At 34.1% G+C, this 27239-nt stretch overlaps 1 protein-coding gene across 1 annotated transcript in view; it reads right to left on the bottom strand.

Moving 5' to 3' along the window:
• Positions 1 to 27239, bottom strand: part of DIAPH3 (diaphanous related formin 3) — a 256760-nt gene that overhangs the window by 84745 nt on the left and 144776 nt on the right. Inside the window, exons 24-26 of the mRNA XM_086771793.1 lie at positions 14611 to 14735; positions 5979 to 6143; positions 1159 to 1294 (exon numbers count right to left, since the gene is read on the bottom strand). Of these exons, the coding sequence (XP_086627919.1) occupies positions 1159 to 1294; positions 5979 to 6143; positions 14611 to 14735 (426 nt within the window). The remainder of the gene's footprint in view (positions 1 to 1158; positions 1295 to 5978; positions 6144 to 14610; positions 14736 to 27239) is intronic.

Genomic DNA, 27239 nt, shown 5'->3' with positions numbered 1-27239 from the left:
AGAAGCTCAGTCTGGGATAAAATATAGCAGTATAGAGGAATATCAGACATCTTTCTCAGTAACAGAGAATTCACAGTGTCGGCCATCTCTTTTGGTACAAAAGACAGTGCAGCATAAATGAGGAATTTTAAAAATGCATGGCTGAGGTATCTTTTAAGGTGTTTAAATAGGGACCTATTGAAATAATAATTGACATACTCAAAGAAAAATCCAGAGTACTTCAGGAAGGGCTTATTCTCGTAAAAGAACAAAAATAAATATCTAACCTTAGTTAAAAGAAAGAAAATGGCTTTGTGATTTGGAAGATGTCTGTTTTCAGGTAATGTAAGGGGTTCTGAGCATAACTGAACTTATACTTGGTCACTCAAGGCTCAATATATTCTAACAGAAAAATACAAAGCAGCATTATGTGTTCTAAAATAGCTTGAGGAAAACAGGTAATTAGAGAAGCTCACTCTGCTCTCATGAGACCCCACCTGGAGTACCGTGTCCAGCTCTGGAGCCTCCAGCATAAGAAAGACATGGACCTGTTGGAGCAAGTCCAGAGGAGGGCCACAAAGATAATCAGAGGGCTGAAGAACCTCTCCTACGAAGTCAGACTGAGACAGTTGAGGTTGTTCAGCCTGTAGAAGTGAAGGCTCCAGGGAGAGCTTAATAGCAGCCTTCCAGTACCTAAAGGAGGTCTACAAGAAAACTGGGGAGGGACTTAACAAGGGGATGTAGTGATAGGACAAAAGGTAACAGCTTTAAACTGGAAGAGGGTAGATTTAGATTAGACATAAGAAATAAATTATTCACTGTGAGGGTGGTGTGGCCATGGAACAGATTGCCCAGAGACGTTGTGGATCCCCCATCCCCAGAAGTGTTCAAGGCCAGGTTGGATGGGGCTTTGAGCAACCTGGTCTAGTGAAAGGTGTCCTCGCCCATGGCAGGAGGGGTTGGACCTAGATGACCCTTAAGGTCTCTTCCAACTCAAACTATTCTATGATTGATTCTATGATCAACAAAACAGAATTTAAGAACCTCTTTGCTGTAAACTTTAATCAGTGAAAATCATTCATTTATTGTCTTTTCTCAAAGCACATTCAGATAATGAAAAAAATAGCAGCTTTATTTCCAGTAAAACATTAGAGTAAATGTGTTTTCTACATTACTTACCTGTTTTCATTTCTAATAAGCGCTTTTTCTTTTGTTGTCTCTCTTGTTTTTCTTTTTCTGCTTTCTCCTTAGCTATTTTAGCACGCCTCTGTTTTTCTTCTGCTTCCCTTCTTCTCATATTCTCCTTTACTGCTTGCTATAAGAAAAAAGTAAGAGTTCAATTAAAACTGAAATCTTAGCAAAAACAAAGCTGAACCCTAAAAAAAATAAAGCTTTAATATCACATCTCCCAACTAACCTTAATTTATCAAGCCAAATAAATATTTGACATTCCATATTTAGTACATTTTATTCAGAATAGTAAGCAAATTCAGAATAAATACATTAAAAACATACTAATTAGCCCCAAATGGGGATTATAAAGTCAGCAAGAAATACAGCTTAAGAATATACACCTTAATGTAGGAAGACCTCAAAATATCTAAACCATTTGGTTTTACACAACAATAAGTACGTTACTATTTGTATTTCTAGAATGCTTTCAAAATTTATTCTTTGTCAGTTGGAGATGTCCCTGCTCCTTGCAGGGGGGTTGGATGAGATGAACTTTAAAGGTCCCTTCCAACCCAAACTATTCTATGAGTCTATGATTCTGCCACTATACCCAGAAAAACAATGCTGCTTGGGTGACATAGCTATGCATTTTTCTTATTCGTACACACATATGCATTAATTCACTAGGTTTATCAATTCTTGTCTTCTGGTTAATACCTGTACAACACTGCTTATTTTGAATTATAAATAAGTACTCCAAAGCTTCCAATGAAGCCAAAACAGAACTAAGAGTTTCAGAATTTTTAAATCATAACTTTGCATATTCAGATATCAAGTAAAAGCAATGGGTCACATTCAAAATCTTTTTAATAATTTATTTTAGGAATACTTCCTACTTTCATTTAGTGTTAGCTATGTACACTAGTAAATTCTCAGTGCGCTGCTGTGGCTTACACTAAACATGAAGTGCCATGCACCTGTTCTTCATTGTAGAAAGTTTCTCTTTTCGGAATGCTGTTACACAAAAAAATCTGATCTTTCCCAATAGATCAAAGTGTCTCCTCCTACAAAATGACTAACATCTTCATAAGGTCTAAGGCAGAGGCTGTACATTTCATAGAATCATAGAATCGTTAAGGTTGGAAGGGACCTTTAAAGGTCATCTAGTCCAAACCCCCTGCAAGGAGCAGGGACATCTCCAACTAGATCAGATTGCTCAGAGCCCCGTCCAACCCGGCCTTGAAGGTTTCCAGGGATGGTGCATCTACCACCTCTCTGAGCTACCTCAGGTTGCCTTATTTGCAAGGATAATTAACGTCTCATACTGTTTTTAGCAAGAAAATGTCCAGCTTGCACTCAGAAAAAAAATACTATAAAGCACAGACGAACGTGGATTACAGCAATATTTGCATAGACACTGTTTCTAGTGTTACTGCAATAGATAGTGACAAAAGGAAGGAAAAATATCACATAAATCTTGTGAGGAAATATCTGCCTTTAATAACTGAAGAAGAATAACCTTTCAATTATGAAAAATGACAACGAAATGGACTTTTTAAACCAGATCTAGTTGATTATGTCCCTGCTCCTTGCAGGGAGGTTGGACTAGATGACCTTTACCAAACTATTCTATGATTCCATTAACAGAGATGCCCAAGATGTTTCACTGACTACCAGGAATTTAGCTTCACGAGTTAAAGCACTGAAGCTAAGGTACTTCACTCATTTTTCGGATCTGGCCAACTAACTGCACTCTAGATTTGGTGCTCAGAAAGTGGGAATGTTAGCTGTCACAGCCACTAAATAACACTGAAGTACAAAACACAGTCCAAAGGTAGCTATGAACCCGAAATCTACGGCTCCATGTTTAAACATGTTTAATTTTAATTAACTGAGAACTAAAAAAGCATTATAAGTAGATAAGTACTGTAGGTAAATTATCAACTCTGCTTGACAACAAGGAAGACTGAACTTCACTTTCCTACATCTACTGGTGACTTAAGTAGCCTTTTAGTTTTGGACTTTTTAAGAATCCAGTGATTTTCAGCACTAAGTTTAAAAGTCTTTTGAGCTAAATTTTCTAGGATGACAAACATCATCTGTCAATAATCAAGACCAATGCTAAACAATTCTGAAAAATCAGACCTCAGGTGTCTCATGCTAGGCATCTCAAAAATCTTTTCCAAAAAGCCCCAAAACTCAGCAGCTACTCAGTATTTTTTTTTTAGTGTCATTGAATGATAAGTGATTTCATGCCTTATCTACACACTGTTTTTTCATATAGCCTTCAAAACTGTGCTCTGCAAGACAGAATTATTAATTTTCCTCAAGGTTTCTTCTATCATACTCATCAATAATAGCTAACTGTTCTGAAGCATTAATTAATCTATCTTTATAACACTGCTGTGAAGCAGGGGTTAGTATCAGTGCCAGTTTTACAGAGACAGAAAAGAAATACAGGGAAATTACGGTAACCCACAACCACTTCTTTGTGTCTCCAATTCAAGATGAACCTAAGCATTTAGAATTCTTATTCTGCAGCATTTAAATGAGAAGTAATACAACTATTACAATACAACAAACATTTAGCATTTTTAAAATCAGCCTCCTGAGTTTCAAATTATGCACTGAGCAAGTTAGGAAAACATAATCAGTGCCCATGTTGAAAAGTAACTTGCCAAGCAAAGTTATTCTGATTGAATACTGTTCCTTCTAGGTTTTTAGCTGTTAAATTCTGAAGTAGCAGAGGCTTGGTAATCTTTACATGTTCCAATATGTTTGCTAAATACGGGTTCCATTTTAAGTTTATTTCCTCAAAATAGATGGAATTTCAAAAACATTCCTCGAGATCTACGAAATAAGTATTTTTATCTACCTACACCCTCAGATATGTCTGAAATCATTAAAAAAACCCAACTTATCAAGCAAAACCAAACAAGACTGGGAAATATGCAAGCAACTTTAATAAGTATGTTGTAATGATAAGCATAGGCTGCAGTGAGGTGTAGATAGTAGAATGGCTAATTGAATCTTTCTACAGATCAACAGGCATGAGTTGGATCACTGCTCCAGACTTTGTCACAGAGCTCATGCTCAGAAAACATTCCTGCAGGTCTGTAGCCAGTAACTTAAGCTATGTAATCATAGGTAACCAGATGTGACATGAGTCACCTTTTCCAAGTTATCCAAATTAATAAATTAATACACAATTTGGACCCTGCCTTTGGGACTTGTGTTTTATTCTTCCATTTCTTCATTAAGAAAGGGTTGCTTACCATCTAAGTGTTCAGAATCCAAGAGGAAAAACTATTTTTGCAAAGAAAGCTTAAAAAAACTCAACTGAAAACAACCATCAACTTCAGATAAAATCAACCACCTCACCCTGGCCCCCTGACTTTAGCAAATCTGAACATAGCTATAAAATCACCAAGATAGCGATCCCCACTAATCCTAAATAAGAGCTCTAAAAATTATTTTGAACTTATATAGCCATCAGCTTTCCCAAAGTTGTTCGGTTATCTTAAATTGAGGGATATACCAGTCTTGAGTATGTATTCTGAAGTACATCATCAAGTTAAACATCCTTCTTCCAGAAAAACTACATTGACAATAGTAAAAGAACCTCTAATATTTTGGAAAACATCTGATTATCTTGAAATTTGCCAAGGAGACTGTTTATAGTTACATATTATCAGCTCCAAACATATAAGGAAATAGGCTGAGAAATTTCTACCTCACTTTTCAGAAAGGTATTTTGTTGAAACTCTTAAATCATATTTTGGTAGAACTAAAAAAAAAAAAAAAAAAAAAAGAACTCTTACTATTAAAATTTGCAACCATAATGAAAATGCATTTGGACTAAAAACATACCTAAAGAAAAATAAAATTAGATTTAAAAAATAGCTCAAGCTTTTACAATGAGGTAGTATGTGCAAAGGTTTGTGTACATAATCCTGTGATACAAGGACAGAGCTAACCTCCACATCTATGACTATGTTAGATCACTCTAAGGCAAAGATTTGCTAACTAGCAGAGTCTGAATTACGCTTATAACTATTTTCTGAGCTCTATATAAAAAGGAGCTACGGAACAATAATCTAGATCAGCCTAATATCTGTTTCTCAAATATAACTCAAATGTTAAAAACAATAAAATAATCATTCTTAGCCTCTCCCCGCAAAGATCATCAATTTAAAAGGAAAAGAATAAAGTAAGCACTTAAAATGCATAGAACCTAAAATCCTAGACAATCTATTGTCACAAAAAAAAAAAAAAGGCCTCAGAAACAGACTGAGTTTGAGGAAAATATGCTAACTTTTAAAGTCAGAATAAGGAGCTCTGAGTTTCCACACTACGGAATCTGCTTACAGACAGAAACTTTGACACTGATCAAGTGCTGCAGGCAAATGAAAAATTAGATTAAATGAAATCTTCAATCTGGATTTTAGATAGGAAGAGCATGCATTATAAATATAGAATAATCGTTAGAACATTTATTTTTAAGTAAACAGCCAGCAATGTTTAAACAGAAAATGCAGTTGTATTTTAAAAAGGCAGTTTCAAATTTTTCCCCTTCAGGTTATACATGCATGTAAAAGGCTCATTTTTAAATTACATTCATTGCTATTAGGAATTTCCAGTTCTTTCAGAAAGAAGTAATCCACAAACAAGAATCCAAAACTCCATTATCCTTAGGATATTCTAAAATTTCTGATATCAGTATCAGAAGCCATTGGAGGAGGAAGAAAATTATTTTTAGTTTGTTCAGTAACTGAAAGATTACAAAAATAATTTCTAACATTAGGAGTAAAATAAATACATTGTACCATGAACATTGTCCTGAAGTTGTTTAAGTCCGTTAAAAACTCCTCCACTGAAACTTTCTTCAGATCTATGGCATAATATCCCATCACGTTCTGATAGAGTTTTTCCATGTTCTCATGCATCCGTGAAAGTTTCTGAAAATCTTCTTTGGCATGAACTAGAAAGCTGTACACTGCTGTTAAGGCTGCAAGGATACTCAGTAAATCCAGTCAAATCCACAGTTTTCACTCAACATTGATCCATATTTCATACACATTTTTTATTTGCATCAAAAGAACTCCTTCCATGTAATTTATACTTCCTCGTATTTACAGTGTATATTAGGCATATGAATAAATCAAGGTGCTTTCATCAAATTTTCTCAGCTACTTGAAATTTAAAGATTATTCCATTAGCATATAATTTTGTATGAAATAAAATGTATGGAACTAATCTAACCTCAAGCACCTATGTAGTTTATTTAGTATCACTTTCTCCTTACTGAAGCTAAAGGCTTAGGTATATAAATTACAATTTATATGGAATTTAGGTACAGATACCAATAACTAACCTGAATATTTTAATATATCCTGAATGTATAATGAAATATTATAATCCCTACTAAATAGAAAAATTAATAAACAGCAATAGTAAATATCAAACCAAGAAAGATTAACAACTTAATCTTAACTGCTTTTTTTTAAATGCTGTTGTAGCAACAGCAATGCACTTGTTTCTATTCTTGGTGGCTGCATCAGGTATTTATGCTTTTTCTAAGGCTATTTGCAACGTCTATACAACGTAATTAAATTAGAGATTAAAACAACATCACTACTTCTACAAGAGATAGACAATTTATAAACAGCATCAAAATACTGCTTAATATAAATTAAAAAACTATGTTTATTCAAGAATTTTGATAATATACTACTTCAAAGAACCTCAAAGAAGAAATACTATAGTAGTAGTCATTTCCTTATGTGGGAGAACTTCATAAAGTGTTTACTTTAATGGAATGGTAGCTAAACAAGTATTTATGTTCAATTATTTTCCTGCTGCAGGGAAGACTGCAAAAGATAAGAAATTATAATTTAACCTTTACTTTAAATTGCTCACTCCAACTATTGCAAAAGAGAATTTACTGTATCTGTATACTTTTTACTACAGATGCATACATTATAAACACTCTGTTTTACAAAGTACAGGATTTTTAATTGAGTGAATTAAAATCTAGACAAATAGACTTTTTGTCCACCACGCTCTTTTAAACAGACAGTAACATTTTACTGCTGGGTGACTGCTTTCGCTCTTCAGGTTTTTTGCAATGCAATCTTCTTTTAGTTTTGTTCAGAGGCTGAATCTCATTTGAATTTCACTATTAAATGTTCTTCTGGTTTGTTAACGTTGCTTTTAAAATACTAAGGAAGTAGTTAACGGTTTTCTTTTTTGTGATTTAGAATTCATGCCAGAAAGTCATACAATAATGTTCTCAGACACGTGGAGGAAAGGAGAAATAATGCACTTTCACAACATCCAAATTAGTCACTGTGATAGCTATTAGCTAGGTCTGTAAGGGCAGAACAGTCTCCCCTAAGAAAGTCTTGTAGCAGAGGACTAACAAAGCCTAGATTTTGATGCTTTTAAATGATACATCTTCCATCATCCCCCAACCACCTGATTTCAGACTTTCTTTTTCTCTGACAAGGCCTCCTTAGCGAGTATGAGCTTCTTTCCATGTTTCTAATTGACTTCACATGATGCAGCTCGTGAGCACCTTCAAACTGCCTGTGCTGACTGGCTAGCAACAGCTCAAAGAGAATTGATGTTGTTGGCCCACTTTTTCTTCCATATAAATTTGAATCTCTCTCCCCTACTTAGCTCCCAAGATGCACAAAGCTTACAGGAAACTACCCTTCAGAGTTGAGTTTCTTTAAAATTATTAACAATGTTAAAAAGCTATTGGTGGGACAAGGAGGAAAGCAGATGAGAGGTTAGTATGTAACAGCTGCCCAAATATTAAATAGAAAAAGGATTATGAGAAACGCGACATGACAAAACACAAGTTAGAACCATCAAAATAAATGTCAGCAGTTAAAAAAAAAAGAAAAAAAGAACTACAATAAATTAAAACAGTTCAATGAATGCTAAGTGAAACTAGACATAAACACAAACATTTCCACATCATGTTTATTTTTGATCCTACAATTTAGGATACTTATTATTTGTGATTCTTAGATCATTAACAGAACTTAGGGAAGACTACACTATTTTTTGCAGTTATGAGGTTGTTTATTTCCACAGAGTGGAAGGGTAAATTAAAATTAATTTGTTTTGTTGTCAGTATGTACAAATGCCATAGATCAAACATTTCGGTAACTTTCTTCAGTTTTCTAGGAAGGAAAAAATCTTAGGAAAAAAAGTTAAAATTATCAATAAAATGTATACTTCATCTTATAAATTAATGGTATGCCAGAGTATATACTGAAAAGGAACCTTGAGGGGTGAGAGAGCATGTATCTGTGATATTCTGAAAGACTTAACTAAAGTTACAGCTATGTTAATAGACTCTATACAGGCTGCTTAGTTTATACCATTAAAACTGACTGCTCTTGAATATGTGATGCACAATTTTCAACTCAAAATACAGCACTCCAGAAAGATGTTTTACTATTCAGTATTTCAATGACAGATACCATGAATGCAGTGATTTTTATTTTCCATCTGACACATTATGGGATACTCTAAGCTCTCTGCATTCTGCTGAGACTGTGCTTCAATTTAGGACTTTTTAATAAGTCATCTTTCTTTTTTTTTTCCTTAAATATGGCTTTTGTTAGCCAGCACCAGCTAAACTGGAAACAACAGGGAATACTACTGAGTACAGCAATCCCAACTGTAATTATTATGAACAGGTTGATATAAATGCATTATCAGCTACACAATTCATTGGCTTTGGATGAATGAAGACAGAAGTACAGCAGAGCTGCAACACAGCAGGGATGAAAAGGAAATCAAGAAGTTAGGTATTTGTTAACTTTTTCTGAAGTGGCTTCACTTCACGGACTGCCTTTTTGGACTCATGAGACTACAGATCATCATTCTGCTCATTAACTGAACAGGAAAGCAATGCAAGGCTGAGATGAGTCATATTATTTCTAAATGCTGTATGTTTGGTCTTCCATATTAATGGCAGTTCTTTCAAAGTGAATTGCTTATTTTATACTGATTTTAATATATTGTGCTATAAAAAATACTTACATAGTGCAGGGTGTGAAGCCAAGTAAAAACAGTTGTTACCCTAGAGCAGATAACAAGTGATGTTAATCTGTAACAAACATTTCCTTAAAAGACCCCATATTCACCATTTTTTTTTTTTCCACAAACCAAAGCACATGTTAAGTGTAGACAATTCAAAAAGGAATATGATTCTGCCTAAGAACAAAAGATTAACAGGTACACAGATGCTGCAGATATTTTTAGCAGAATCTTCAAAATAGAATGGAGACTGACAGTACACTAGCCAGCAACATTCTCTGTAAAAATATGGCAAATTTTTCAAAGACTTTGAGGTCATTTCAAACCAGAATTTAAACAAATTATTTTCTTCTAAGGCCAAAGAGTGTGAACGTTGTCGGGCTCTATTGAGGATTTCCCACATCACGTTCTTGGGAAAATAGTTGCAATTGTCTGAAAAATATGTGTCACAGAGACTTCCCTCCCATATATAAATATAGCAGGTTCAACAGTAAAATGACATATCTGAATATAATAGTTCAAGAAACACATTAAAATGTTTAGATTTTTAAATTAGTACATTCTGAAGAGCATTTGTCAAATAACAACTTTTCTTTGACTCACTCCTACTTATCTCTATGTTATAATAGCAAAACAAATTGACATGTATTTGTATCACACACCGCTACTGCATCCAGTGTGTACACCCCATGTACTATGAGAAAAATCAGTGCTAGCTGTAATACATGCCTGAGGTCCAGAGTATTAAAGTTACATAGAAGTTCTATATAAAGAAATTATGTACTTAAGTTAAATTTACATTGTCTGCCAAAGCCCTATCTTATTACCTGTCCACAGAGTCAACATCTTGACCCTCTCCAAAGAGCAACATACAATCTTTTTTCAACTAACGCGCTCCTATTCAGGAATCTTTCAAAGTCCTTAAAATGCTAGGACATCTTACAGACTTCAGTTGTTTATATTGCACAGAGGGAAGCTCAAATTAGGAGGCTGATTAAGCAACAGACAGTTTAAAGGCAGCACATAGTCTCTTTGCAGTTGAAATGGGTTTCTTCTACCTCACTCGAATCAGGCTCTGACTTGGGTAAGCGCTGTTCCTTCTTTTTCTTTTTGTCATGTCAACAAATGAATTTAAACAACAAGGAAAAAGGAATAGAGAACTGATTAAAAATAAAGGACTCTGTTCCTAGCTGCAAGGCAGCAACCAGCTTGTCTCTCAAGCATTAGTTCCATAAGCTTCTGTGAAAATCACCGTCAACACTACGTTCAGTGGTAGGCTGAAACTTGTGAAGAGTTTCTCAGCTGCTACTTAGAAAAATCATGAGATGCATGCTGGACTGATAAAGAGCAAGTTGACTAAATTACTTAACTAAGCTTTTGATATGCAATTTAAATACTCTCTATAAATCCACTAGATTTTTATTTTTAATATACATTTTGTTCACTGTGCTTTTTATTGGACATTTAACTCAATGGATTTAATATTCTAAATCAATATAAATTCAATATTCTTTGACTTTCCTAATTAAAGCAAAAAAAAAAAAAAGAACTGCAATAATGACTATAATTTCTTTTCGGCTAGTATACATAAGATGACTGACAAACCAGCACAATTTAATATATATGAGAAATATTCATAATTATAGACTTTGTCAATAAAAAAGTGCACCAACTGTGCATATATCTGACTTCCTAAAGAAAAAAGAATGCTAATCAGTTCATTAGGGGCCTTTGGGTTGTGATATTTAGCGACAGGATGTAATAGCCTGCTTGTCCATGGCGCCTAATTGTACTCAGGATGAAGAATTATTTCCAACAAAGCACCATCCTTCCTTTTTAGATTTCCTGCTGGTTTCTTTTTATGAGCTGCATGCCTTTCAAGACATCAGCATCATTCAGCTTTCCTTGTCATAGGAATAAAAGTAAAGACAGGTCCAGGCTTCATCACGCTGTGCAGGATTATCTAACCTTTACATCAAACCTTTTTTGCTTTGTAATTTATTGAAGTTCCTGTTTTCCTAAAAATGAGCTTCTTTAATTAGTGTGTTCACAGACATTACTAGAAACCATAGGCAACTTTACTGTTTTGAAATTACTGCCTGTCTGCTGTGAGAGAAAGTAGGTGAGGGAAAACTATTCCTGTTCATAATATTGCATTTGAATAGTCTAATACAGTGAAATACGTAGTATGGCCGGCTTTACCTGTACTGATTTATTCTAAGACCAGATATTCATCTCACCTGTTTCTGACAGCAGTAAATACCCAATGATCAGGAAAAACAAGAAGGAAACTTGCTAAGTGTAGCATGATAATTCAGCTAATGTAGTATTTAGCTTCTAACAGCCTGCACACTCGTGATTTTTCCAAACTAAAGCTACCTCTGGACTACTGTGTTTAATAGCTCCAGGTGTACTATCTTTAGCTAATTACCTAAGCCTTATATTAAATTAATTTACATTTTCAGCCTCTACAACATCTTAAAAGTAAATACTACAGTTTAATTGCTTGTTGTATAAGAAAATATTTCTGTTAGGTTGTTTTAACCTGCTGAACAGTATTTCACAAGGGATGAACCCTGGTTATTTGTAAGACACAGTGAATATGTTCCTAACTTTCCTCCTGTATGGCATACAAAACGACAAGTATTTTTATTATATTTTCCTAACTTTTTTGATTTTCCACCTTCAGAGTCCTGTTTTATTAAAACATCCCTGATGCAGAACTATTGCCTACTGCTGATCTTTATCACCACTCTCTGCCACATCAGTAGCTATATAGTATACTTTTTGAGATGGGATGATGGAAGCTCTCAAGATTTTTATAGTAACTTATTTATATTTTCTGCTTGCTCTTAACTATAATTGTCTCAGTTGTTCTAACAGAATGCTTTTCTTCCAGATTGATTACTCTATAATAATTGAAGTTCACTTGCTCTGTTGTCAGCATCTGCCAGTATCTTGTAAGTCTTACTTACTTACTATTTTAAGTCTTTTTTAACACACCTTGTTGAAAGGTGTATGGAATTTCAGTTATGCTCTACTGACTGTCCTACTTTTATCTGCATGCTGTAAGAGATGTGTAAGGGACGGTTTCTCTTTACAAAACCCAAATTGACTCTCCCCCATCATATTATATCTCCCATACATCTATGTTGCGCGTCTTCTTAGTCTTCATCCATTTTTCTTGGTACAGAAGCCAGACTTACTGCTTCACTTCTCAGATTCTCCTTGCAGCCCTTTATTCCTGGGGATTTACTGCTATTTATTTTACATTTTCCTTTAAAAAGGCTTCTCCTGACTCCTTCATTTGAGATCATCCTTCCATCCAAAATATTGCGCAGTAGAATCAACCAAAGTTCACCCTAGAGAAAACTGATGCAAAGCACAAATTTACCTTTGTGGCTACGGCTTATCTTCTTGGCACAAACTGACAATCTGCATCATCTCTGGCAGGATTGCAGCTTTTGGGATGCTTAAAAAAGATGTGTAGATGCTCCTTTACGTTTCCTAAGATGATCACTATCCTTTTTATGCGATCAGTAAACTGCGCTAATGCTCTTCATATAAGGAGATAGAAAGTTATGATATTTATTGACAAGGTCCGCTTATTTACCCTATCTGACTTTTAATATATTCTAACTTTTCACACTATTTCTCTACAGCTGTGACTTATTCTGTCTTAAATACAATTTATAACCTTCTAGCACAGTATTCCACTCCCTGCCATCAAGTTTCAGAAATGTGCAATATCATCCTACGTAATCATTTTTTGATTTTACATGTTTGATATTAGCACAGAAGCACATATTTATTCCTCAACTTACTCTTCCTATGCTCTCCTTGTTAAGTGAAGCTATTTTTTTCAGAGTATTCTTCACTTGTTCTCAACTGAATTTTGCTAATTTCTTTCATATCTGTTTTATAGGTATGGAAGTTTTATAACCACATCTCAAAAGAAAGCTGTATACTAAATTATCTGTTACTTCAAACCTCAAGTCCTCAGATTAAAAATGTAAGAGGGTATTTTAAGTGTGAGTATCATTGCTATTTTGGATTAAGATAAGTCTGTCCTTTTTCATAGGTTTGATTTCTTAATACGTGCTTCTCATTCCTAGATCACACATCATTTTCTTAACAAAGCACAATCTTTGCATATTCCTAGCAAGATTTCTGAGAAAGCCATCATTAATATGTTTTCCTCTAACTTCCTAGCAATCACTTATGTCTTGCCTCAACGATCCCTCTACTAGTTCTCCTATTAGGCTATCAGCTTCCTCAGGGACAAAACTTATATTTCATGCTATAGAGACACCATGCTAGTGGGCTGCAACATAACTCTCAAAACCACATTGAGCTGGAAAAAAAAAAAAAAAAAAGCCAGCAACAACAACAAAGAAAACAACCTCACCAACAAAGTATCTGACCTCACAAAAAATTAGTAGCAACATTAAAAGGTTACAGATAACCAACAGAGTCTACAAAAGGCCTAAAGCTAAGTTGTAAACACTTTGGTTGCAGCTAGTCTACCAAAGAGGAAACTGGCCCTAATGCAGCAAGAAACAGTACATCCACTTGGCCTTGGGGTACCTTCCCATCTTTTATTTAATAGTATGAGATTAATCAAAAGGACTGTCTCCTGAGTCCCCCTGCCTTTGTAGCAAAGTAGTCTTCCAGCTAGGTAATAACCTAACAATGCCTGCAGAGGAAGTTTCAATCTATCTCTCTATCTGCTGATATTTCTGCTTCCAGATTAGTCTCAGAGCCAAGTATAGATGACCATCATCTGGTAGGGACGTTTAAGTGAAAGGATGTTTTTGTCTGCTTTAATTAAGTATCTTCAGGTCACAAGGTTTTCTTATGAGAGAGACAGGCAATGAAGTTGGCTGCAGGATTTGGAATAAACAGTGAGAAAAGGAATTTTGGCAAAAATAAGACCAGAAACCAGTTTTCACATGCTATGGATCTCATTTCTAAAATAAGAGAATTTTTTTTTTGTTCTGTGGTTGCATGTACATAAACATTCACAGTGGTAATGCATATGTTAGCAAACAAACAAACACAGGGCGACAGACATTTTTCTAAGATATTCTCACATAAAAAAAAGTAATTTCAAAAGTGAAGTGCTTAACATTCCTATTCTAACTACTTTTCACTAAGTTAAAAAAAAATATATACAGTGTAAAACTTGACAGCAAGCATTTTTCTCCTCATTCTATCCACTGAAGACAAATCCCTTAATTGGACTGTTCACATATTTAGTTGTTGAGGACATAGTTTTCAAAAATAAATGCTACAGACTAGACAGAAGTTATGCAAAGAAATTTAAAGTTTAAGGTAATGCAGTTAAATTAATTCTGTGGGTTTGTTTTTTTTTTTTTTTAAGAATACTCCAAAGGATATTGACATTTTTGCTACAAACTTATCGTGCTTATCTTCAGGAGCTGGAAAAGTCTGCAAATCCTTCTCAAGCTGTTGGAGTTGCTTCTCCATATGCTTTAGGCTCTTCTCCAGGTTTTCTGCTGAGACTAAAATACAGAACATTCATTCTGTTAACATCTTAAACAAGAAACACTGTTTGTAAAACTCATGAGTTAAAACCTTACCCAAATCAGCACACTACGTTTTTAATTCTGAAATAAAAGCACACTGAATAAATTACAATATAAGTTGAGAGAGTCACTACAACATTCAGTTCCCCTCAGTTACGTGCTTGCCTTATTCTGATTAGACGTATGCTGTTTGAACACGACATTTTGTTTTATTTTTATACCTAAGTTTTTGCACTGCAATTAATAGTCTGTTTTAAATAACCTGAGATATACATGTGCCAGTCTGTCTCTTCTGATTAACCAAAGGACAAGTTTTGAAACTACTCCAAGAACTACAAAGCTTTCTTCAATCTCATTCTGTTAAAACAGAAAATAAGAACATTTGTATGGAAAATTATGAAGAAAATAAGACACTCAAAATAGAGAAAGTAAGGTTATTAAACACCTACGCATGAAAACTAAGACTTGATTCCCTAGTTTGAAAGCATGATGCCTGATAAAAAAACACAACAGAATTTGTAAGAGTGAAAGTTCTTGCCAAGCTGGAGGGAAGTGCAAACACTTGAGAGGGTGTAGGAGAGCAAAACAGGGACTTAGCAAAAAGAAAAGAGTAGAGATGAAACATCAGGGATTTATAAAAGGATGTAGAAAAAGTATAAGTTTTCTTTATCAGAAAAAGAGAAATACAGCTTTCATCCAGTTGAATCAATGCATGGAATATGAACACTTAATCTGTAAATAGTTGATTAAAATATCAAGACTGTAAAAGTAACCTGAGGATAACTCCTGTTAGCATGTATTCTATCTTGGATTTCTATTATTGCAATCAGTTAAAACTTATTTCCCTATCGTTTATGAAGTAAACTTAACATGTAATTATGTTCCGTAGGAACAATATATATAGATAAGAACATACTCTGAATTTTAGTCGACTGACTTTTTTTTTCTTTTTTTTTTTTTCATTATTTATTTCATTCATAACGTACTGTAACTATAAAGGCAAAGCTACCTTAAACTTAATCTAAGAAATCCCTGGAGAAATTTTGTGGCCCTATGATGTTACTAGGATATGTAGTGGATCCATTATTTCATCCACTGAGTAGAGTTATGTGATGGAAAATCTAAGATACACACACTGAACACATCTTTCTCTCATAAAAGCCTGACAGAGTCCCCAAATGACTAGAGTAAAATGTTGCATAGCGACTACAATCCCATTCATAGCAGAAAGGTTAACACAACTATAAAATGATCAATGGCAACCTGTTAAAATGCTAATGTAACCTAAAAAAACCAACCCAAACAATTTGGACATAACAGTTCTAAAAAGAATAAGGGAATATAAATGTATTTTCATATGATCATTTATAACTCATCATTTGGTTTATAATCACAATTTTTAAAACCCTCTCTTCGCTCAAAAACACTGCTTTCCAATTGTATGTTAGGCTCGGCGGATTTTCACTCAGTGATTGGTAAGCCCAAATCATCACCAGGTAGGTCAGTTGGCTTCAGTAGTTAAGAAATTGCCTTCATTGGGAAGCAGAGCTAAAATCAGGAGCTGACAATTTTGATTACAGATGTGTTTCAGTCTTCCCAGGTTCCAAAAACAAATCTGATTTTAACATGAAGTCATACTTCTGCTGTCGTAAGAAGCCTTTGAGGGTAGGCACATACAATTTTAAGACACTGATTTACTTGGAAAACGGCTAAGAAACACAGAATATAATACCTTGTGCTTAAGCTAACTATCAGTAGGACTCCTCACAATAAAATCTGTCTTGCATAAAAAGAGCTCACAGCATAAAATTCAAGTGACATACTTAAAAAATGTCAGAATGGTTAGACTCAACAAGTACACAGGATTAAAAACAAAACAAAACAAACAAAAAAAAAACTGAACCCACCAAAAAACCTTCTACATCAATTGCAGGTAGCAGCTGAGTAACAGCTACATTCTTTTACCCAGACTGAAAAAAACAAAAAAACAAACAAAAAAAAAAAAACCTAACACAAAATCAAACGACTCAGTGCCTGGAGCTGATTAACAGATTCTATACAAGAGATTTCTGAATTCTCGCTTTCAGCAAAGCCAATTTTGTATTTGTTACCTCAGTTACTTTGACCTTGAACAGTTATATGTTTGATCAAGAATCCTGACATCTCTATCTTGTTCTGAAGGTTTTTTTTTTTCCTCTGTCATTGTCTTAGTTTGCTCCTGAATACAAAAATTCAGCATTCCTTTGATTTCAGCAGTGCACAACTATTAGATATATTTTCCTTTAAGACCATATTTTTGGTGACAGCCTCAAGCAGAGGCTAGTTCACAATATGCTGGTATTAGTTTGCTAGTATTATCTTTGCAACTTCCAGTTTAGTGAAAAAAAATTAAAAAAAAAAAAATCTAACTTGTAAATATAAGTAGTTCTTCAATAAAAAGATCACATGAAATACCTGTCAATCTTCCCTTGTGCTCCTCTATAAATGTATAAAATATCTTTGTCTAAAGGGATACAGAAGAATGGCAGAAGAGAAAAAAAAAAATCCCTAACTTTGACCCCTAATCCTGGAGGATTCAGATATAAACCTAAACTAAATTCAAGTAAGCGACTCATAAGATAGTTTGGGAACAAAATCAAAGACTGAGGTTTTGAATGTTAGTGAACCCACAAAACCAAGCTGGTCGCTGAATACAATGCATGCGTGCCTGAACACTCTCTCATTTATATCCTCTGAGCTCTCATACATCTTTTTCAAAAAGGCTCCTGATACTTTTAGAGGCAGTAATTAGATTTCCTTACCTTCTGCCTTTCATGGTTGAAACAACTTTGTTCTTAAAGCTTCCTCTCTTGATTCAGGTTTTCTAATACCATGATTATTCCAGAAGCCTCTTCACTTGCTTCTGTTTTAAAACTTTTCTGCATAGTATTTCAGGTGATGACTCATCAGGCCTTTTAACATTTGCATTACTATTTCTACATTTCTACTGGAAACACCTTATCTGATTATCTTACTATAAAATATCCTCTTTTATTGACTAAAGCTCTTATTATAGTATCAAGATGCATGATCTTCATACTATAGATTTTCATTTCTTTTCCTCTGCTTCCTCAGGATCATTCAGTGATTACAACCCAATCCCCCTCTCAACTGGCAAAGCTGTCTAACCCTTTGTCAGATATGCTCATGGTTCAATATCATGATTTTTTTTTTCCCCCGTATTCATTTTAGACAGTATTTTATGTTTCTCCCACAAAGTTAGCAGACTGGTCTACTACCAATAAATTCGTTTTCATTTTATGCTAATTTCATTAACATATTTGATTATTCTTTCCCCTACAAACTTTCGTATCATTAAGGTCAGATAAAGAGATGTGTAAATTGCCCAAATCATTATTTTCTCCTTAGTTTCTTAAATATTCTGTAGTCATACAACATTACTAGAGTCACAGCAAAACTTAGTAAAGTTATTGAACTTTTAGTTCTGTATCTCAGTTAGCTTAGAATGCAGAAATGGAAACTGGTATTTACAATATGAGAATAGAGTACTCTGACTTTTTTCTTTCAACAAATTTCTATGGAGACATTTTGCCCCCCCCACCCCCAGATCATTATACTTGCCTAAAATTAAACTAATATTTAATATAGTTTTGAGACTACATCTGTTTTAACTTAAATTCTAGAAATAATTCTCTTCTGCTCTCTCAATTATATTGCTGCAAAACTTCTGCTACTTTTCACAAAAGGTATTTCAGCTGATATCACAGAAATTCTATGTGCTGCCCACTCTGTATGACAATTTTCTTGGATGGTCACATTCCCGCATTCTCCCTGTCAGGGAAATCTTCCTCTTGCCTACAGATATTTCGCTTCCCTTGTGCTATTTTGGCCCCCATATTCTGAGGGGAGAGAGTGACAGTGACAAGCTGATCTCTAGCCTGATGCAGAAAACTATACCATATTATTAAATTAAACAAATACAAAACCAAAAGAACTGAAAATATATTATTGCTTTTGCCGTTTAAACTTCATATGGGACTGATGGACAGAATTTACTAAATAATTGTCTAAAAGTGCCAACATATTATTGATGTAGTACTCAAAAGTAAAGTTAAATAAAAAATATAGGCTAAAAAAACCCCCAAACCAAACAAAAATCCCTGTAATGTCAAATGGTTTAGAGCACTAACAAAGAAATATTCCAGAGGCAAAATATTAGAAGGTTTCTGTAAACACCAGCAAAGGCCTGAAATATCCATTAACTAGAATCAGATCTAGTTGGATATACTCACTCAGTGTCACAGAAGACTGAAAATGCAATATTTATGCTTTATTTCTCCCAAGATAACGTTTTCTCTTGTCTTCTACAGCCATTTCCTGTCTTTCTTGCCTTTTATTTTTCCTTTCTTCTCAGTGTATATACGTAACAGGCATATATAATACTCTTGCTGAAATCCTCTTTTTTTCCCAAAGCTTTGACATCACCATTGCCTCCTGAGCCCTCAGACTTTCTGTAGCCAAAGCAGATTCCAGTCGCACACATGAAAGAAACAGCTCTCTAAGCAAGATTTAATTATTTTTCTCCTATTTTGAAAACAAATAGGAGCACACTAATGTAGTATAATTGATAAACAATGCACATGCATTTTTGTACCCAGTTTCCTAGTAATAACAGTGCTATCATCAGTAGGAATAGGCCTCAGACCTTACACTAACTGGGCCCTATAAGACCTACACAAGAGCCCTGGCCTGCCAGACGTGTTATAAACTTCTTTTGAAAACCTCCTGGGTGAAATGCAGCCTGGCATCACATGTCTCTGTATATAATGTAAAGTTTAAGCTCAGAACATGAAAATATGGGCAAAAGTTGAAAACAGAAACCCCTGAATAACAAACTGGGGTCAGTTACTCATCATTGGATTGCTGTTGAAAGAACGGAGTGGCTGCTAAGGCAAAGGGAAAAACAGGCCCAGCAACAGGATATAGCATCTGCCCCGGCACAGGGAAGTAATATCTCCCTGTGTTGCACAGTACACAGTGATACAGTGCAGTGGTGATCTAAGAGCTGCCAAGAGACAGAAACAACATAAAAAAGAAGAAATCAAATTTGGAGGAGGGAAGAGAAAGACAACCCTCGCAGCAGTTGCAGCTTTCCTCACTGAAGAGCTCTTGAGCCTCGTCACCCCAGCCCCTGGGGCCTCACGCCATGAAGTACCGCACTGACTGTGGTGTATTGTATATTCACAACTAATTTAGGATATGGTTGTTAACAACTAACTGCTTTGAATATGCACTGATAACGATTAATAATGATTAAGACTGAACCATTAGCATGAAATGTTAATGAATATCTGTCTAGTAAAGTTTAAAATAAAAGCTTTAAACTGTCCAGATTTATCAGTCTTCTAAACAGTCCTATCACTGCAATCTCAAACCCCTGAGACAGATATATAGGTAGTGAGATATACAAGCCCATATTTACATATATATGCACTTGTACCACTTCCCTACTCATCAAAATCAAGCTTTCTCACCTTCAAGGGTCTATACATCTGCACAATGTATTCAACTTCTCTATTCCATTGCCCTTTCCACCATTTTAAAGTTCCTCTTGCAACTGATTTCTACATAACTCATTTTATATTTTTTCTTTGTCCTTTAGCACATAGGCACATTTTGCCCCCACAAAGTATCAATAATATTCTATTTGTATTAATCTCACTATCACTTAAAATGCTATACAACAATGAAATCTCTCAGTGACACCCAGGTATTTATACACAGTTGAATAAATATGAAATTAAAAGTATTGAACAGCTTTATCTGAATCCTGATCTGTCTACAGGTTTAAATAGCTGGGAGCTCAAGGACTGATTCATGGATTGGCCATGATACTTAACTGTTGGACTACTGACATACTTCAATATCATATTAGAAATTGAAAGCTCTGTTTTAGTAAAAAGGTGCGAATACTCAGACTCTTGCTTAATATTTGATTTGCTGATTCATGCTTGTAAGAGATGTACATATTTTTATGCCCTAAAGAAAACAGAATATTTTACTTAGATTTCAGTGGTTCATTGCTTAATTGTATCTTAAAATTACTCACCAGATAACAGTACTGTGCACATCTTAAAGCCAAAAATATTAAAAGAAATTAATTATTTGCAATAAATCCATTACAATATTGCATATGTTCCATCAGCTTTTAAAATCAAAATTTTTATATTTTGCAAAATGCATTCAGAGGAAAAAAAAACAAAAACAAACAAAAAAACCCCAAACAAACAAAAACCAAAACACAACACTACCACCAAAAAAAAAATATCACAAGAAAGTGTGTTTAATTACTTATTTTCAACCAGGCTCAATTAGTGATAAAATGGTTCAGATAGGAATACACCAAGTCTGTAGTGTGCTGATATAGGACTTGTGTCCCAACAGAGAAAGAGTTGTTGATCCATTACAGGTGTAGATGGGGGAGCAAAAACCACAAAATTGTAGAAGTATTTAAAGGTGCACTGAAGCTACACCACCATGAATTTCCCATGAATTTCTCCTTGCAAATATTTAATGCCTCTGCAATGGTATCTTAAATGGTGCAGCAGCAAATATTTATGTCTTAAATGGACATTCCTGGCAAATAGATATATTTTTTTAGCCTATTCAAATAATTCAAAAAACAGTAGCTGCAAAGTAACTTGCTTTTTCAGTCTTCTATAAGAATCTCTTTCACACAATTTAGAGCTTTAAATACTTACTCCTCTACTCTAACTACTGCATTCACTGACAAATATTTACCTTGTAACTTCCTCTATTGCTTAATGAACTGTAAATTGTAAAATTAATTGCTAAAAACATGACATGTTTTCTCACTCTTGACAACAAAAAAGTTAAGAAAAGATGCCTTATAATTTTTTTAAATTCTTTTTAAACATTATCTCAAATATCTTTTTTCCATATGGAATTCTTTGTTTGTCATTACTCTGTTACACTTCAGCATTTATTTTAAGGTTAATACCATTACTTTACAGAGTGAAAGCCAAATCAAACTAAATTTTCAATTCCTCCTACTGTTTATTTCTTCATCCATAAAATTTAGTATTTCCGGTTTTGAGTGCCGCATTTATATAATCATTTTTACAAGCAATCTAACTTCATCTTAAAGTATATAGCTGTTTTCTTCCACAAAGGAAAATATGTTTCAGGAAGGTAATTCTGTAACCTTACTCTTTTGATAGCTACTCATATTGATTTAATTTCTAAACTAAATTGTACTTGTGATAATATAATTAAGTGAAATATTTTTCTCTTCATTATTACCCTCACACCCACACTTTAGTCCTCTTTCTCATTGTGATATTCTAACCCTCCTCTGTATTAACAATAGCTCTTAATTTTGCCTCATCAGCTCATTTAGGTTGACGGTTGGACTTGATGATCTTGGAGGTCTCTTCCAACCTTAAGATTCTATGATTGATTCTATGATTTCACCAGGACATTTCTACTCCTAGTAAAGTAAATCTTTAGAAATCACAGTGGGTACAACTGTTCCCCAAATAAGCAAGTTCCTTTACAAAATTAAGAACTGCATTCCTCTTCATACAGGTATGTCACTGGTTCTTATTTTGTCCAACTTTGATACCAATTTTTCATGGAGCATAAAATCAAACTCTTTACTAACTATGATAAAATCCCTGAAATTCATTTATTTTAAGGTTGTTTTTTTTTTCACTTGAGGCAAGGAATGTTTAGTTCATTTAGCTATCTCTTGACAAACTAACAAGAGTATTCAATAGCTCTTGTCAAGCATTGGCTTCTATCCATATAAACTAAGGCATAAAATGTGGTTGATACCTCCCTTGGCTCCTATCTTGATACGCAACCAGCAGAATCACAAATCAAGAAATGAGAGGTTCTCATAGATGCAGGAATAGAATGACTTTCACTCAGAAGATCGCAAAATGGTTTGGTTTGGAAAAGACCTTAAAGATAATTTAGTTCCAGTCCCCCTGACATGGGCAGGGATAACTTTCACTACATTATGGTACTCAAAGTCCTATCCAACTTGACCATGAATAATTCCAATGCTGAGGCATTCACAACTTCCCTGGGCAACCTGTTCCAGTGTCTCACCACTCTCACAGTAAATAATTTCTTCCTTATGTCTAATCTAAATCTATCCTCTTTCAGTTTACAATTGTTATCCATTGCTCTATCACTACATGTCCTGATAAAAGAGTCCCTGTAGGCCCCCTTTAAGTACTTGAAGGCAGCTGTAAGGTCTGTTTGGAGCCTTCTCTTCTCCAGGCTGAACAACCCCAACTCTCTCAGCCTGTCCTCACAGGGAAGGTGCTCCAGCCCCTGATCATCTCCATGGCCCTCCTCTAGACCCATTCAAGCATGTCCATGTCTTTGTTATGCTGAGGAACACAGAGGCTGAACACAGTACTCAGGATAAACCCTGTGTTTTCACTATAAGGTCGATTCCTCAAATGTTGTGACTACTACTACTAAATTTTGAGTTACAGCCCTCTGTGTATCAGAAAGTCACAACATAAACCATTTGTCACATTGCCATTCAGGGAAATCTCAGTATAGCTACTTTCAACTGTATTTCATGAACCTAACAAAACGCTTTCAAAAATCTAACAAAAACACAGATGAATTGTATATCATAACTGAACCTAGCCACCTAACATATAAATTAATTAAATTAACATCTGAGAATGAACAAGGATACTGTTCCTTTTTTCAATACTCTGAAGAACTCTTTTTACTCTTTCTGAAGAGTCATCAAAAAGAAAATTAAGGTAACAGATACAGAACAAAAAAATGGACCTCCAAAAATGGACCTCTGGTTGGTAGCAAGTCTTCTGATTATTTTTCATAGTCATCACTCTTGAAAACTGTCATTTAAGGCAGAGAAATATCCCATACATATTTAAAAAATGGAAAATAAACTTTGCATTTTTAAAAAAGGTATTCTCAAGAAAAAGACATAGTTAAGATAATATAAAATTGTTACGGTGTGAGTTCGAAACATTTTTCAATGTAAATGTCTGAATGGGCTACCATTTCATACTATGAGTCTGCTATACAAACTTAGAAACTTGTGTAATCTGCAAGATACTGGAATCATCTATTGATTTTGATACTGATTGAGTATAATACAGGATGGGGTAACTCATTAAGTTTGTAACATTCTCTGAAAGCACGGAAACCCCCACCCAAACCAACACAACAATCCTGACTACCTGAAAACATACCCTGTGAATTTGCTACTTAAGACAAAACAAAAAGCCCAAGCAACCTCTAACAGAAAGTATATTATTTAATAGTACAGATAAATTTGCCGTAAACTTCCAGGAATTCTGTAATAAGAAAAAAAAAAAACCTCTTTCCTTTTGACATATAGATTGCTTATAACATATATATTAATATTGTTCTCTCATGCTGTCCTAATGTTTTTAAATATTGTAGGTGGGGCTGTTCTGTTTTTAATGAATATATACTAAACATTTGCAATTTGGTTCCTAGGTTAAAAAAAAAAGGGAAATTAATTTATGTATGAAAAAACCCGAATAAAGTTTCAAAAATGAGAAAATTGATAAGTTACTTGTAAAGCAGCAATGAGCAATGACTTTTAGAAGAAGGAAAACCTGCAGTTTTATAGTTATTATAACATGAAAGGAAGACTTTATACACTGTTACCTGTAAGATCTGTATAAATTAAGAGTCAATCAAATAAAAGAGCAGCCTGGATAAATTCAATATAAATATCTAGAATACCATAAAATAAGAAATTAGTAAAGTGTACTAAATTACCAAAATATTTCTTGTCTGGAATACATACAGAAAAATAGGAAAGTGATTACAATTAAAAGAAGAGACAATTTCAATTATATGAATCTTCAGGAACTGTCATATCAGTAAGCTCATTAGCTGCAATGAAAGTTCCTCCTGCTGATCTAAGAAAACTTTAAAAACAGGATTTGTTATACTTCAAAGCAAAAAAAAGTATCTTTAATTCATGTATTGTAACAGTGAATTAAGCCTACCTCTAGTACTACAAAAGTAGAAACTAAAACTTTAGCACGTAATAGAAAAAGACCAAATTAAATATCCAGAAGTAAATTACAATTGCATAGCTCACATGTCCCTTGCTGCTTGCCTGTCAAAGTTACAGTTAAAAAAATATTTTTCTAATGCAATGATTAATTTACACATTGTGAATGGTTTATAATTTATAAAATACTATAAAATAGATGTTAGCTTCACAACTAACAGACCTTGTCACTACTCAAAGTCTTGTAAGCTATGTTAACAGCTTATTGTACAACAATTACTGAACAATATTTCATGAAATGAAAGGAGAAATAATGTTTCTTCTAAAAAAAAAAAGAATAAAAATAAAATGAGTTGCTCAACACTGCAATGTTCAAATGCTCACCATTTTGAATCAGAAATAACTTGAGAGAGAAGTTTTAAGAATGAGCCAATATGAAATAAAAAAAGATACAAAGTATGCTACAAATGGGCTGGCTGATAGAAGGACAGTCATGTCAGTGAAGAATTCTAAGAAATATCTTTTAAGTGACTTATTTTAAGAAACTTGTAGAAGACTCAACAATCACTTGATGATGATCAAACCAAAACCAATAAATGTATAGTACGTGTCCACTTTTATACAGTGTGCAACTTAAAATTGTCTGTTAATATTGTTCAAATGGCATTTACACATCTTTCTACCACAGTAATTTTGATTTATAATTTAAAAGGCACTTGCAAATAATACCTTTATGCCACATATAAAATGTGAAATTATTTTATTTGCAGAAATTACTATGTAGACAGGAAATAAAAATGGTGTAATTAAAAAAAAATAGCTTGCAACGAAGGTATGGGAGGAAAAAAAACATTCTTATCAAACATCATTGATTTATTCTTGGAAATTACTTTAAAAAATTACTTCAGAGCACAAAGTTCAGTGAAACCATGAAGTGAATGCAACTCCACCACCTCTATGAGGCCCTAACCTTTGCTAGGATAAAAGTTAGTGAAAAAGATGTAGAAACAAATACTGTAACAAAATACAACTTATATGGTTCACAGAAAAATTGAATATTATATTAATATGATACAAAACCAGAAAAGAATGATGTATCTCCTCATCCAAAACCTTTGACTAACAAAGCAGCACATACGTAAACAGAAAATTCTTATTTTATTGCAGGAAAAACCCAGGCTGAATTCCCTTCTTCTGTACTACCAGCAGCCTGTAACCTTTAGATGTAACTTTTGAATCCAGTGGTTTTCCAGATTTACTGGAAGTCTGAACTGCCTCCAGTAAATACAACCCAGAATGAGTTATTCTTGTTAAGCACTAAGTACAATTTCCTGGAACGGAGGAGATCGTCTAAGCCTTCTATACCCAAATTCTGTTCTAACACAATCAGTATTTCTTCTGGATTAAGCATATTTGACTAGATAGAAGACTTCTGCTCACATCCCTAGCAGCCATAATGACGTTTTGTAACATCTGCTATGTTTCCCAGCTCACTGTAGAAGCTTCAATGAAAATCATTTACCATCATTCTTAGTCAACTTGTTAGTCTTCATCAGCATAGCAGCAAGTTACATCAGATTAGGTGAGTCCAATTATGTTGAATATGGCTGATCACAACCACAGATTCAGAGGTGTTTTTTTTTAACTGACCTTTTGGTAAGCTCAAGCAAAAATAGCCACTTCATTAAAAATCTACTGTGCAAAAGTTGGTGCATGTTAAATCAACTTGCTTCATAAAAATACACTTCTGCAAAAGTACTAAAAGGTTTTTAGAAAAACCCCATGAGCAGTCTTTGGGATCTGCTGGATTTTCCAAAATTCCAGTGCAGGAGGAGTCTTTCAAAACAAAATGTAATTTTGCAGGTAGGGAAACAAGTGTAAACAAACACACTGATATGTTGATTTGTTAAAGACATTCTAAGCCTTTGTCTTCTTCATACAGTAAAATTGAAATGCAAAATAGATCTCATAATACCCTGAAGTAAATTCAGTATATAAACTTGAAAACATGGCCATTGATTTCTATCCTGCAACATACTGAGATCAAAAATTCATCTAGTCAATAGCAGATTCCTAAAAAAGAAAACCCAGACTAACTGATAATTTTACTGGCTACTCTTTGAATGATCAGTGTTTGATATCTCAGAAGACTTCCAGAAGACAATCAGCAGCTTCATATAAGATGACTGCCTACACTGAAATAATGGCTTCTAGTAAGGAATATTTTAGTTTTTCTGGCTGATATACAAAATTTAACCACATTACAGCAAATAACACATGAAAAAAAAAAAATCAGTGTTAACACTAGGTTATATGAAAATAAAATACTAAATTTATATACAGCAGAAACTTCTTCTATTGCCAGCATAAACAGTTAGATGAAGAGCTTGAAGCATTTAACAGTTATTTTA

This window comes from Chlamydotis macqueenii, chromosome 1, assembly GCF_036417535.1.
Source record: "Chlamydotis macqueenii isolate bChlMac1 chromosome 1, bChlMac1.mat, whole genome shotgun sequence".
NCBI classification, from domain to species: domain Eukaryota; kingdom Metazoa; phylum Chordata; class Aves; order Otidiformes; family Otididae; genus Chlamydotis; species Chlamydotis macqueenii.
The sequence above is the reverse complement of the archived record's forward strand: the minus strand, read 5'-3'. Positions and strand labels throughout refer to the sequence as shown.